At 42.9% G+C, this 12,374-nt stretch overlaps 1 protein-coding gene across 4 annotated transcripts in view; it reads right to left on the bottom strand.

Moving 5' to 3' along the window:
- Window positions 1-12,374, bottom strand: part of LOC311013815 (teneurin-3) — a 126,700-nt gene that overhangs the window by 55,153 nt on the left and 59,173 nt on the right. For all 4 annotated transcript variants that reach the window (XM_084010035.1, XM_084010036.1, XM_084010037.1 and 1 more), the window contains 2 exons: window positions 5,880-6,005; window positions 4,077-4,291 (listed from right to left, as the gene is read on the bottom strand). In XM_084010035.1, the coding sequence (XP_083866161.1) occupies window positions 4,077-4,291; window positions 5,880-6,005 (341 nt within the window). The remainder of the gene's footprint in view (window positions 1-4,076; window positions 4,292-5,879; window positions 6,006-12,374) is intronic.

Here is a 12,374-nt window from a genome sequence, read left to right as displayed (position 1 = left end):
ACAGATGCACGTTATTCTTTAAACATCGCTATAATTAATTCAGGCACTTAAGATGCAAGAGGGTTCAAAAAGTTAATATTTTCTTCTGTTAGATGCTTTGTGTGATTTTCCCTAACAGCGTGAGAGGAACTCTTCAAAGTTGCAGCGCAAGACACAACCAGGCACATATTGGAGTTTAGTGAATGTTGATTTTTCAGTGGCAATCAGCTGGCAGTTTATGGATGTTGTTTGGAGAGTTGTTTGTGTGCTGATGGAGCAGATATGCTCCGGGGCTAATGCTGGAAAACGTTCAGAAATATATTGTTAAATCTGACAGGAGTGCTCTTAAAGAGACTCTGGCAATGTGCTTATTGGAATTGGTTAAATGAACGCGGATAACGTGCTGTCTGGACAAATTTACTTCAAATTATGAGTTATTCATTGCTAATGTTCCCGCACAAAATACAAACAAAGTGAAAGCTTTCTTCTGTGACTGTTAATATTGTTTGGTATGTTTTAATCATTTTAGAGTTTGTTTATAATATTTGAGCCAAGGATTTCCTGGAACAGGCAGTAATGTTTCCAAGTGTATTATCCTGGTAGAATAAAGAAATCCCATCTGAATATATAACATATTTTAACGCAAACACGTCCTCTATGGTAAAGTCAGAATTTTATTTTGAGAAACTACCGGATGTTCTGTGTACAGTGTATATAAAAATAAATATAACATGCATATACCACGGGCTTATTCTTCTTTGCCATATACTGTCTGTTGGAATTGCAGCATAACGGTCCATATTATTTTCAAGCAAACACTGATTCACGGGGCAAACAAGGAGTAACGAGACATCCCTGCCAAGTGAAGCGAGGTAAAGCGGCGCATCTGCTCTCGCTGCACCTGCTCGACACCTGAACCTCATTCTGACGGGGGCTGGAGGCTACAGAGCACTGCAGCAGGAACCAGCGTAACACGTATCAGCAGTCAAACAGAGGCAATAGGCTGCGGAGGAGCACAGCAGATGCAGACAGATCCCCTGGCTAAGGCGTTGTTAGCTACGCAGATGTACCGAGCCTAAAGTGGAGACTCGGGCTGGAGGAGTCTGCGGGCTGCTTGGAGTGTGATGCGTTCACTTTGGCACTGTAACTTGTTTTCAGAAGAGCTTGGATTCAAATCCAACGATGAGGCTGTTTGAAGGGAGCTTTGATGAGCTGCTAAGCTATTGATTCTAGACTGACACACAGTTGGGATTTTTTTACAACGAGGATATCATTTTAATTTAAAATACACTTTAAAAATACTACATTTTTATAAGACGTGTATAGTGATGAAAGTCCAGTAATGAAAATAGCAAAATGCCTAATTTTGTTGCAGACTGGTATCAAGTCATAAAATATGGGAAAAGTCCAGAAGTGTTGGTGTTTTTAATTTGAGGAAATAGATAATGAGCCCTAAACAAAAAAATATGTAATACTATCAAAGCTGCATTTATTTTGATTCTAATAAATTCATCAATTCCTCCTGTATGTCTAAACATAACTGTGAACTCAAACCTGATTTCAGCCTAAGTCTGCAGTGCTATTGAGATTTTTTGCCTCTTACATCTCATTTCATTTGTTTTATCGCCCGCAGTGAAATCAAAACAACCCCTCACCATATGACCAATTTCCAGAAGCAGCAGAAAACGGTTTTAAGCAACAACAAAAAAGTGCTAACCTCAATCAACCCCCAGCGCATTGCCTGTATAGCACCAAATTACATTATATTTAGCAACCGGCTAAATTCATGTCGCCTAGGAACCAGATGTTTTTCCTCAAGATTTGCTGGAGTCAAACCGAGAGCTTAAAGAAGAGAACGTGTTGGAGTGACGTTCGTCACCAGAAACACAATTCCAAAATGAATGCCGGCGCTGCTCCGCTCCTGTTTGATGTGGAAGTCGGCGACTGCCGGGTGATACTTTAGGCAAAACAACTTAATAAGCTGGTTGTAAGTCAGCGCCTTACATCTGTCATCTTGTTACTGAGTTCCTCTCTGCCTAGTGGCCAAAAATTAATTATTGCTGCATTAAATCAGTGCTTGTGCAACATCCAGCCTCATCGAGACACAATGGGCTTCCGAAAGAAAGGGACGAGAAAAATGCATTAAAACGGGATTTAATGTTCAGGAAACACAAACACGGACCCGAGCAACCTCTCCGTTGACTTACAAACGATCAGAAAGAGAGCATTAAGCGAGGGGCAGGTGGAGTCAACACTGTGATTTAAACCCTTTTGAGTAGAGACGGGGGGCCAGGGGAGGGATATTAACCTGGCGGAAGTTGACTTCTTTGTGTTGTCGGCTTGAGGGGGGAAGTAATATAACAGTTCATCCCACGAGCCCCAAAAACCTCCCGGCCAAGTGCATACATCTCGATTAGCCGATGTAAAAGCTCCCCAACTCATCTCAATCCAACAATACAAGTGAACAAGAGGCAGGAGACCGAGCGGCGATGCCCCGCGGACAGACGGGCGACGCTTCCAGCCTGCTAATTCTTCACACTTTGGATTGACTGAACTCTGGCACTCTGGATAAGAAACGAAGCGCCGATTCTTCAGAAACAAACCACAAAAGTTTGTCTCGTCAGACTTGTTTGGTTTGTGTCGGCGCAGACAGACGCTCGATAGCAGGTGGAGGAAGTCCGCGTTTGAGAATGGTGGAGAGGCTGTTGCACTTAAATGTTGTCTTGTCTCCCGGGCTGTGAATGCAACCAACAGTCGATATCTCTCATTGGGGTCTTTCATGCTCAGTTAAGTAAATGCATTGATTTGTGGCTCCCTGATCCCTGAACAGTATGTAATTTAGAAGTGGCCACAATGGACACAGTGTCCAACATTGACGAGCTTGAGTGTCTGTGCAACAATTGGCGGAGACGGCGAGCAGCATTTTGTTAATTAGTACCCTTTGGGCTTTGATTTTGTTGGGCTTTCTTTTTTTTTCACCTTGACAATCCAACCCGGCTCACTTGTTGTCACTCACGTCCGACTTTTCCTTCCATCAAAGAGTGGCCCTAACTGTCCACACTTGAGTGAAGCCCGTCTTTTACTAAAAAGAGAATGTCAACAAGGTGAGGCTAAGAGCTTTTGCAGTCAAGTGTGGTGGAAAATAGCTATTGTCTGAGTGCTTCCATCACCATCAGCAGACGTCGGACATTAGGATGCCCAGAAATGTCATTCAAGTGACACATCGGACATGTTGGAAACACTTCAATTTCCAAATGGTAGATGCTTAGTGGAAGCGAAAGACGTGCGGGCTGATGGGGGCGAATCAACGCTGAGAGGAGAGCGCTGGCACTAAACTACTGCCCCGGTTCTAATTTGCAAATGCATTCATGTCAGGAATATGAATAAGGTCAGAACAAGAATCCTACTAAACTATATACATATTGTTTGATACAGTTTGTTTTATTAACTTAAACAGGGTTCGTCATAGGGACATATTGTGAAAATCTCCCCTTTTCAGTGCTTGTGCACGTACATTGTGGGTTCTTGAGTGCCTTCCAACACACAAACTGTGAAATAACAACCCAGTGAGGTTTTCTGTGGGCTGCCTGGATCAGAAAACGTGAGGACTACCTTTGCAAAGGTGCGCCATGTATTTCTTGCGAGCTAATCAGAGCAGAATGGGCTTTTGTTTCAGACAGAGGAAGAGAAAATGACTGTGTTGTATATATGCTCTAGTAGAAAGTACAAACGTATGAACCTGAAAATGCAGTCAAGTGGCCTTTTTACACCCTCAAAGCTGCTATAATCAATTTCTCATTTTACCAACCGATCACACGTTTACTTTCAAAGTGAAAAGGCTCATTTGTGGTGATTATCCCACAGAGAACTGACCCAGAAATGTCCAGCTAGACAGCAAGAGGGATCCAAGTTTATCATTGGCCGCTTTATAACTGGTCAAACCAAGTTTTCAGTTTCAGTGAGTGTATCTAATTAAGTGAAAAAAGCTCAATAATGCTATTTTTTTCTTTCAAAATGTACGTAGTTGCACTGTTAATAGTCACAAGGTGCCAGTGCAATGAATCTGACTCCAGAGCAGTATGAAAAGAAGGCTTTACCTGGGTGTGAGATGGTGCGAGGCCCTTTCGTCCATAGACTCCGATCAGTGCGTTCTTCTGTACCGAGATGTTGAACTTCAGGAACCGCGGTTGGTCCATGCTGAGCTGAGAACGCCAGAACACCCCCGGGGGGACGCCCTGACCCACCCGCCTCCCTATGTCCACCTGTCCCGTATCGATGGAGTTGTTCTCCTGATGAAGCACGCTAGTGCGTCCTAGGAGACAGAAACACGGGCCCCCACCCGGGTTACGTAAAGTGTTAGGGAATCAAAATAGCACAGTTGATGTGATACGGTATAAATCTTCACAGAGCCTTTCATGCCGTCAGAAGAAAACCTTCACATCTAAAATACCACCTTGTTTTTTCCCCCCGTCTCTTTGATCTCTGGATAGCGCCAAAGGTTGCATTCTATCTTTTGCTATCCGGTGAAATCGTATTCCTTTTATTCAAGCAGTGACTAAACAATAAGACAGTCATATTTTTTCCAAGTGAACAGTGACCGAGCAAGACAGGATTAAAAGTAATGGTTCCCTGCGGTACATGATGCACTGCTCACGAAAAAAAAAAAAAAAAAAAAAAAAATGACCAGATATAATTGGCTTTTATAAGACTCTAACAGGCCACATCTCCCATCTTTTTCTCTGGTCCCGATGACTCATAGAGTAAGGCCTCATCGCAGATAAGGTCTAAATGGAATCTGTCAGATATACTGAGCGCTACCTTCCCAGAGCAATAACAGCAAATCAAAACAGTTTTGCGAACGGTGTCCTTAAACTGTGTCCTTAAAGCTCCAAAGATGGAGAGTTGGTCACTTTTAATATGACTCATGCTCGCATGAAGAACTGCAGTGTGTTATGTGCAATTACACAAACAGATATCATTGTGAGGAAGAGAAATGTGCGAGGCTTTTTAATGTCCTCGCCGCTCAGAGCTCCATTGTGAGAGGAACGCAGACACACTCTTCACAATTTACAGCGGCGATGACTTGTAACTTGTTGGGTTGACGATGCCGTGTTGCCCCCGTACATTGTAACAACTCAGCCTTTGCTCACCCCCTCTTGTCAGAAAGGTCTTCATTGTGTCGGCCGTTGTATACCGACACCATGAGTGTATCTGTTTGTGCCAGACCTCCATTATTTGCATCCCTCAGTGTTGTGTGTGTAATGAGGCCATTGCCTGTCACTTTAGCTTCAGTCAAAGAGAAGACTGGAAGCCAAGTTTACCTCCGGGGAGAATAATAGCCGTCTATTGATTGCCTTTAAACAGTCCAAAACCTGCCTCATGCTATCTTAATTAGCAGTACTTATGAGGATTTAAATCTCGCAGAGTTTAAACAATTGAGCTTTTGCCTGGCCTACTCAACTCAATTAATGCTCGCGTGGCCGTGCATTCTAAACGCTGTGCGATGTGCTCGGAGATTAATTTGGTGTCTTTTTTTTGCTGTAAAGGTGAGCCGAGATGGCCCGCCTGCTTGTTGTTGAATAAACAATATTGTGATTAGGTAGAACAAATCTGTCTGGAGTCAGTCCATTAATATTGAGAAGGGTGAAAGATCTCAATAAAGTGTAAAGGCTTACTGGGCATCATTCATGAGGCCGAATGGATTGCTGTTGCTTAATTGTCCTTTAAACCTTCACTTGATTTAATTAATTCGTCTTCTTTAACCTTTTTTTTTTTTTTGAAAGGAAACCAATCAACTTGACCAAAAAACAAAGCCAACACATGAATAAACAGTATCATTCCACTGATTTGAATGCTAATTAGCGGGTTTATTCAGATGTCAGTCTTTTCAATGTGCTCACCGTCAGCAGCCAGAGCTGTCACTATGGTCGACTGAGTGGGCCCCGTCTTTCCAACTCCTCCGTTTTCAAAAGCCGGTTGGTTGTCCAACTCTTGGAGCTGCCAATTGAGGCCGAAAAGGTGCATCGCTGTGAAACACACAAAAAAAAGAGCTGTGTGGGCTTCGGAGGAATGGATGACAAATAAACAAATAGCGTCACAACGACACAATCAAGCCGCTTGAACACAAAAGGCCTGTGGGAGAGCACAATGGCTGGATGCAGGCAGAAAAAGAAAAAAAAAATAACAGATTAACATTTCAGTTTTTCCAAGGCTGCTCAGTGATGGGTGTGTTTTTTGTGTAAACACAGCACTGATAGAGGCCAGACAAAGTCATTCCAATCAATACATAGGAACCCTGTTGCTCTATCATGTTTCCTTGGGGAGTGCTGTCCATTAATGCGCTACAGTGTCTGCACACAAACGGCTACTCTATCAAAGAGAGCAGAAATTCTATTGACACAAAGCTTTCACTTCAGACGAGCAGATGAGATATGCTGGGAGAAAAAAAAAAGTGTAGAACTCTCCAAGTCGAATAGAAGGCGGGGAGGACAGCATGGCTGCATGTGGAGGAATACGACAGAGGAAGGGGAGGAAAGTGAGAGTCTTTTAAGGGGGTAAGACAGTTCATTGAGACGGACGGCCGCAGCAGGAGGAGGAAACGAGAGGGTGAGATGCTGCAGCACTCCTCTCGTTGTCTTAGATAACTAAACTGTGTCTGGCTTTCATTCAGCGCAGCCTGCTTTAGTGTGTCAGCATTGGATGCAATCAAACTGTGTTCTTGTTGTTTTTGGGGGGAACTGAGGTGTTCCTGTGCGCACAGCGAGAGAGCCAATCTCCTTCAAAGTCACCAGCCTGGAGAACACGCTGAGGAAGCATCTTGATTTCCGACCATTTGATCTGCGGGAGGAACTTTTTCTCCGACGCTCCCCGCTCCCTGCGAGATGGATATTGACTGCGGCGAATAACTTGAGAGGTGGACGCGGGGGCCGGGGAGGGTATCGAATGTGAAGGAGAGCAAAAAGTGAGATTGAAAGCTACCACGGACAGTGTATCATTCTGAGCTTTGTTAAGGAAGAAGGCGTGTGATGTGTTGTTTAATCCTCCTGATGACCATATTTGGCATCAACACACACAGCACTGACCTTAGATGAAATGAATAGGTGCTCTTTAGCCTTGAAATCCAGTCAAATATTGCAGATTTTACATTGAGTGATGATGTCTGGTTGCACAATACATTCAGCCAGCATCACCCCAAGTGTCAGAATCCATTTCAGTTGCAGGTGAAACACACCAGCAACATCACCGGCAACACAAATGATTGCTGACTGGTCCATCAATATCTTTGACAGGTCTGACGTGACTCACTGAATACTCTAGTCTTCACGGTACCTCCCAGTGTGAAAACCTGCCCGATCCGTGCCCTCTTGTTCCGCATATTTTCCACATCAATGAGATTTCCTGATGCTATTGATACGCTTTCAAAATGTCCTGAATCTCTTCTCCGTCTCCAACCAGATTGGTGGAAATCTCAGTACGGATGTACAAATTCACTGGCAACACAGACAGACACAAATCTGCAACTTCACATAATCTGCCAATAATGAACACACAATTATCTAAAAATAGTCGAATGAGTCTCCAACACTGGAGACGTTCCTCCTCCGTTTAAATACAAACCTTTTAAACTGCTTACTTTGTAAATATCTCCATTTTGAGACGAACACGTCGTCGGCTTTTAACTGAGGAAATGCTCCAGAAGCTTTAGGAGACACTGTGTGCTGTGCTGTGTCCTAAATTGCCAGGATCAACTGAGGACATGGAGCATTAACCTGAAGTGAAACACCCTCTGCCAGAAAAAAAAAAAAAAAAAAAAAAAAGGAAAGAAAGTGACACCGACTCTTAAAGAAATGATTGGCAGCAAGCATTTTAAGCAGGTTATGGAATTACTTAAAGAGTAAAAGGTGGCACAATATTTTACCCCAAAAAGCCTCTATTTACAAAATTAGCATTCGGTATTTTGGAAAATGAAGCCGTTTAATGATGAAAGAAAATCTCGCTCTAAGCTGACTGGCAGAAGACAAGACATCAAGCTTTTTCAAAGGACACACAGAATGACAGACAGTGCTCTCAAAATTTACACTCAGGGCATGCAGTTTGTTGATCGGGTGGTTTGGCTCAGCTAGCATTAGGTCGGATGTTTGCGGTTGCTATGACAACAAGTGAAAGCTACCGCTAGCATCTTAGCCCAACCACCCGATCAACAAACACCCATAAGATGACAATTTGGCTCATATAAAATAAACCAACAATAACCATCAACAGTCATCACACTAAGGACCTTAGCAAAGCGTTGTCACACGTTGGGATGGATTAATTAGAAAGATAAAAGCGACATTCATGGGAAGTTAGCTAGCATAATATCTGGTTTTTAGCATCGTAATAAACTAGCACATTTGTGACTTTAAAACTAGCAAATTTGCTAGTTTAAAAGCCGAGGGGTGGAAAATATTTGGAGAAAAAAAGCCCCAAATTTGCTAGTTTTAAAGTGGCAAATTTGCGAGTTTTTCTCTCAGAATATTGCCCACCTCTTGGCACCGTTTTGTTTCTCTTTTTTTTTCTACAGTGGCCCTAATACGGCGTCGTACAATAGAGTATTCAACACCATGTGGTTATTTAAAAAAGACTATTGATGTACTGAATAATCTGAAACATGCTGATATATAGGGTTGCCCATGAAGTTGGAATAATTTGCAAATGTCTTGTCTTTTATAGCACCAAACAAATACAAAGCATGAATACATTTTCTCCTGGGTAATGAGAACTCATCATGTAATGATTGCACCTAGACAAAAGTGATTGCTGATGCATTTAAATAGGAATAAACAGAGGATTGTGTCTGGAAAAAAAAGACATCCCAACATTATGGGCAACAGTGTACATCCTTATCGAAGAATGAAATGACCTATATTGTGATAGAAGATTTTGGTCCAGCCCCACCACTGATACAGCAGGTAATATTGACCAGTTTAACCATGTAGCCTGTAAGCAGCTAACAGCTGCTAATTAGTACAGCTGAGGTTGATGTAAATGTAATTTTGTCCTGCAGGTATTTGGTGTCAAACTTTTATCCAATGATGGTGTCAGATGGAAGGTCAGTCATCACCCACGTATATCCACTAGGGACAATGAATATATGTTGCAAATTTCACTCAATTTCATCCAATAGCTGTGAAGATATTTCACTCTAACCTGCAAATGTCGTCCTTGTGAGTCTTAAACCACCAGCTCAGTTCCTGATTGTGATCTATTCATTAACATAGTTAGTCCAGAGATTCTCCAAAGCTTCACAAAGTTTCACCGTGCGTGGTGGCGGGCTCTTGTGTATCAGCCACACCGCAGAACCACCAAGGGCCTTCCCCTCTTCACCGCTCTCAGTGTGCGAGGACCTGAATCGCCACTTACCTCATCAACAAATTGCTTTGAGGTGAATAGCCCTCAATTTATGAATTTGCATAAGTTATTCCTGCAGCCTAGGCCAATTCAATTAATATTTATGGGCTACGAGCAATTCTCTTCCTGAGCAAGAAGCTGCAAACGCTAAAGCCTCCAATCTCTGAAGTCACGACGTGCCCCTGTGGAACGCCGCCACCGCTAAATGGGAGGGTGAGTCTGTAAGTTCACAACATCTTTGTTTGAACTCTGACATCCACGTGGTATTTAGCATACAGAAGCACAAACACTGCTGCACTGGAGAAAAAAATGCAACAGGAGCCCCAGATAATCCTCCTGGCTGCGCTCACAGCAAATTCCCCATATTATTCAGAAGTTTCTTGGTGGTGGTTTAACCCGGGAAAATAAAAACAGTGCTAATTACGGTACAGTCCCGGTGATAGTTGCATCTCTTCTTTAGTGGAAAAATAAATAATTAATCATTCAGCTCAGCATCCCAAGGCTTTAAAACATAAAGGAATATAAAACATCTTAAGTGTTTCCTGTTCAAATATGCAGAGGACGCCATTCTGATGGCCGAGCTCACCAAGAATAATTAGTCCATTTACCATGAGAGAGGTGACCCATCTGGAGTCACAGCGTGCCAACAACAACTTGGAGCTCAACAGCCTCAAAATGATTGAGATAAACATTATTTTATGCTGGGACCTGCCTGCACATCTCCCCCCGGAAACATCACCGGGAAATAAGCCGCGGCGCTCCGAGCGTGGCTAAGATGTTCCTGTTTCCAGGGATAAAATCTCCAACAACCTCAAAAAGAACGACAACATCTCTAACACATCATCGACCAAGACGGGGTTTTATATTTTTTTGGGGAGGTGCTGTGGCAATTGAAGCGAGCTCCTCGTCACCTTCTGTCAGTCTCTGTGTGGTTTCTAGAATTTTTTTTATTAGTATCAGAAGCGTTTTTTTCCTCCTCAACATAGCAGATGCTATCATCCAATCTCCACCTGTAACTGGCATGGCCTTGTTAAAACCAAAAGTGCAGACCATGTAAAAAAAATCCTTTGCTGAAAAAAACACTTAAATAAACCAACATTCATGTTCATTCTTTTCTGATAAATTTAATTTCTGCTGTACAAGGTTGCAGGGAATTCATTTTTTCCCCCTAAAATCTGAGAGAGGCAATTTTCCAAAGCAACGATACAAAATAATAATCTTAATTCAAAAACACTTGAATAATGTATCCCATGTAACATTCAACAACAACAAAAGAAGCTTGTCTTTCCTCGTCGCGCATACTCGGCGAGGACATTTGGGTTTGCTTGTGCCGTTCAATTTGGAGTACATTTCCAAGAATCCACATGCCTCTTTCTGCATCCAATCAGAGCATCAAAGCTGGACTCGGTCCTGATTGGCCTCCCTCGTATTTGAACAACTGATGAAATTCTTCCAATCAAGCCAGTTTGCAGAACTGGAACTGGAAAGCCTCACCTCAGCAGGTTTGCCTCATTTGAATTACAGGAGCTGCGGTTGTTTGTCAGCCGAGGTCCAGTTTCAGGACTGTTCTTTATGCTGTTCGTCAAATAAATTCAATTGATAAAAAAAGAAAAAAATGTCTCATCTGAGCTATTTGTTTTCTAAAATATCATCTAGTCTAAAGCCGAGCCGCAGAACAGCACAACACACTGAATACCACGGCACAGTAAACTTCTAACAGAGTCCCATTTTAACATATAACAGATGCAGGTGTGCCTGTATTTGTCTTTGAGTTTGTCTTTGTACTAATGGGACCGTGCGAGCCGACGCTAGAAAAGTATTAAAGCATGAGCGCACATTGTATCTATTTGAGTCATTGCACCTGGCAGGAGAATTGGCGATGGATGAAAGAGAGAGGAAGTGGTGGAAACACTCTCAGACACCTGAGGCAAGTGGCAGAGGGCTGCATCTGCTTAACGCACACACGCACACGCGCACACACGCGCACACACACGCACACACACACACACACACACACACACACACACACACACACACACACACACACACACACACACACACACACACACACACACACCAAAGGAGCTGGAGCACCAGGCACACACTCTGGAATCAGGCCAAAAATACAATTCCCAAACAACCGACAGGTCTACAATTAAACAAGTCTGTAATTGTTGAGATGAAAATGTTGTGAATGAATCCAATCTGCTACAACGGTTTGCGACGACAGCTGAACAAATGACTGTTTTGGTCTTGTTTTCCCTGTGTAAACCCAGCACATCCTTCAGGAGGAGCGCAGGTACAAATAAAAATAGCAATTCCTACGCACGGAGGAGCAGCTGCATTATATATATACTGTATATATATATATATCCATACTAATTTTTACAATAGAAGATCATGAACGACAACAAGTGGCGGAATGGTGAAGTCAATGAAGGCATTGTGAATATTGATATAGCACATTTATGACCTCTCCACCAAGAGAGCACTCTCCCCCTTCCGATGACCAATAAAACACTGGTTATAGGATCTCCCCAACAACCTCATATTTCTCCTTATACAACTGTGTCACATATCCCCTACATCCAAGCTGGATGCATACTTATATGTCTGCACAGGGAGAGAGGGGCACACTGTAAAGATTAAGGGCGGGGATGACAAGGGACGGCATGAGGAGACATGAATCTGTAACGGGTTTATTGCCGTGGTCAAGACTCTAAAGGTTAGCAAGAAGTCAGCTTTGACACATGCTGTAAAAGAAGTCATGGAAAATAATGCCCAAAGGAGGTGGGGGAGAGGATGAGCATTAGTTCATATTTCTGACTGAGATAAAAGTGTTTCCTGTAAGAGGAATACGCAGGTTCTGGTTCAAAGGCTTTGTGGACCGAGGTCTTCTGTAAAGATCAAGTGTTTGGCACCGTTTCCTTTGTTAGAGGAGTTCAGCTCCTCGACTTGTGTTACATTCTGACATTGCCATCTGCGCCGGCCATTCGAAACGCCGT

This window comes from Eutrigla gurnardus (assembly GCF_963514095.1).
Source record: "Eutrigla gurnardus genome assembly, chromosome: 5".
In the NCBI taxonomy this organism is placed as follows: domain Eukaryota; kingdom Metazoa; phylum Chordata; class Actinopteri; order Perciformes; family Triglidae; genus Eutrigla; species Eutrigla gurnardus.
This window is presented reverse-complemented; position numbering and strand designations above follow the sequence as displayed.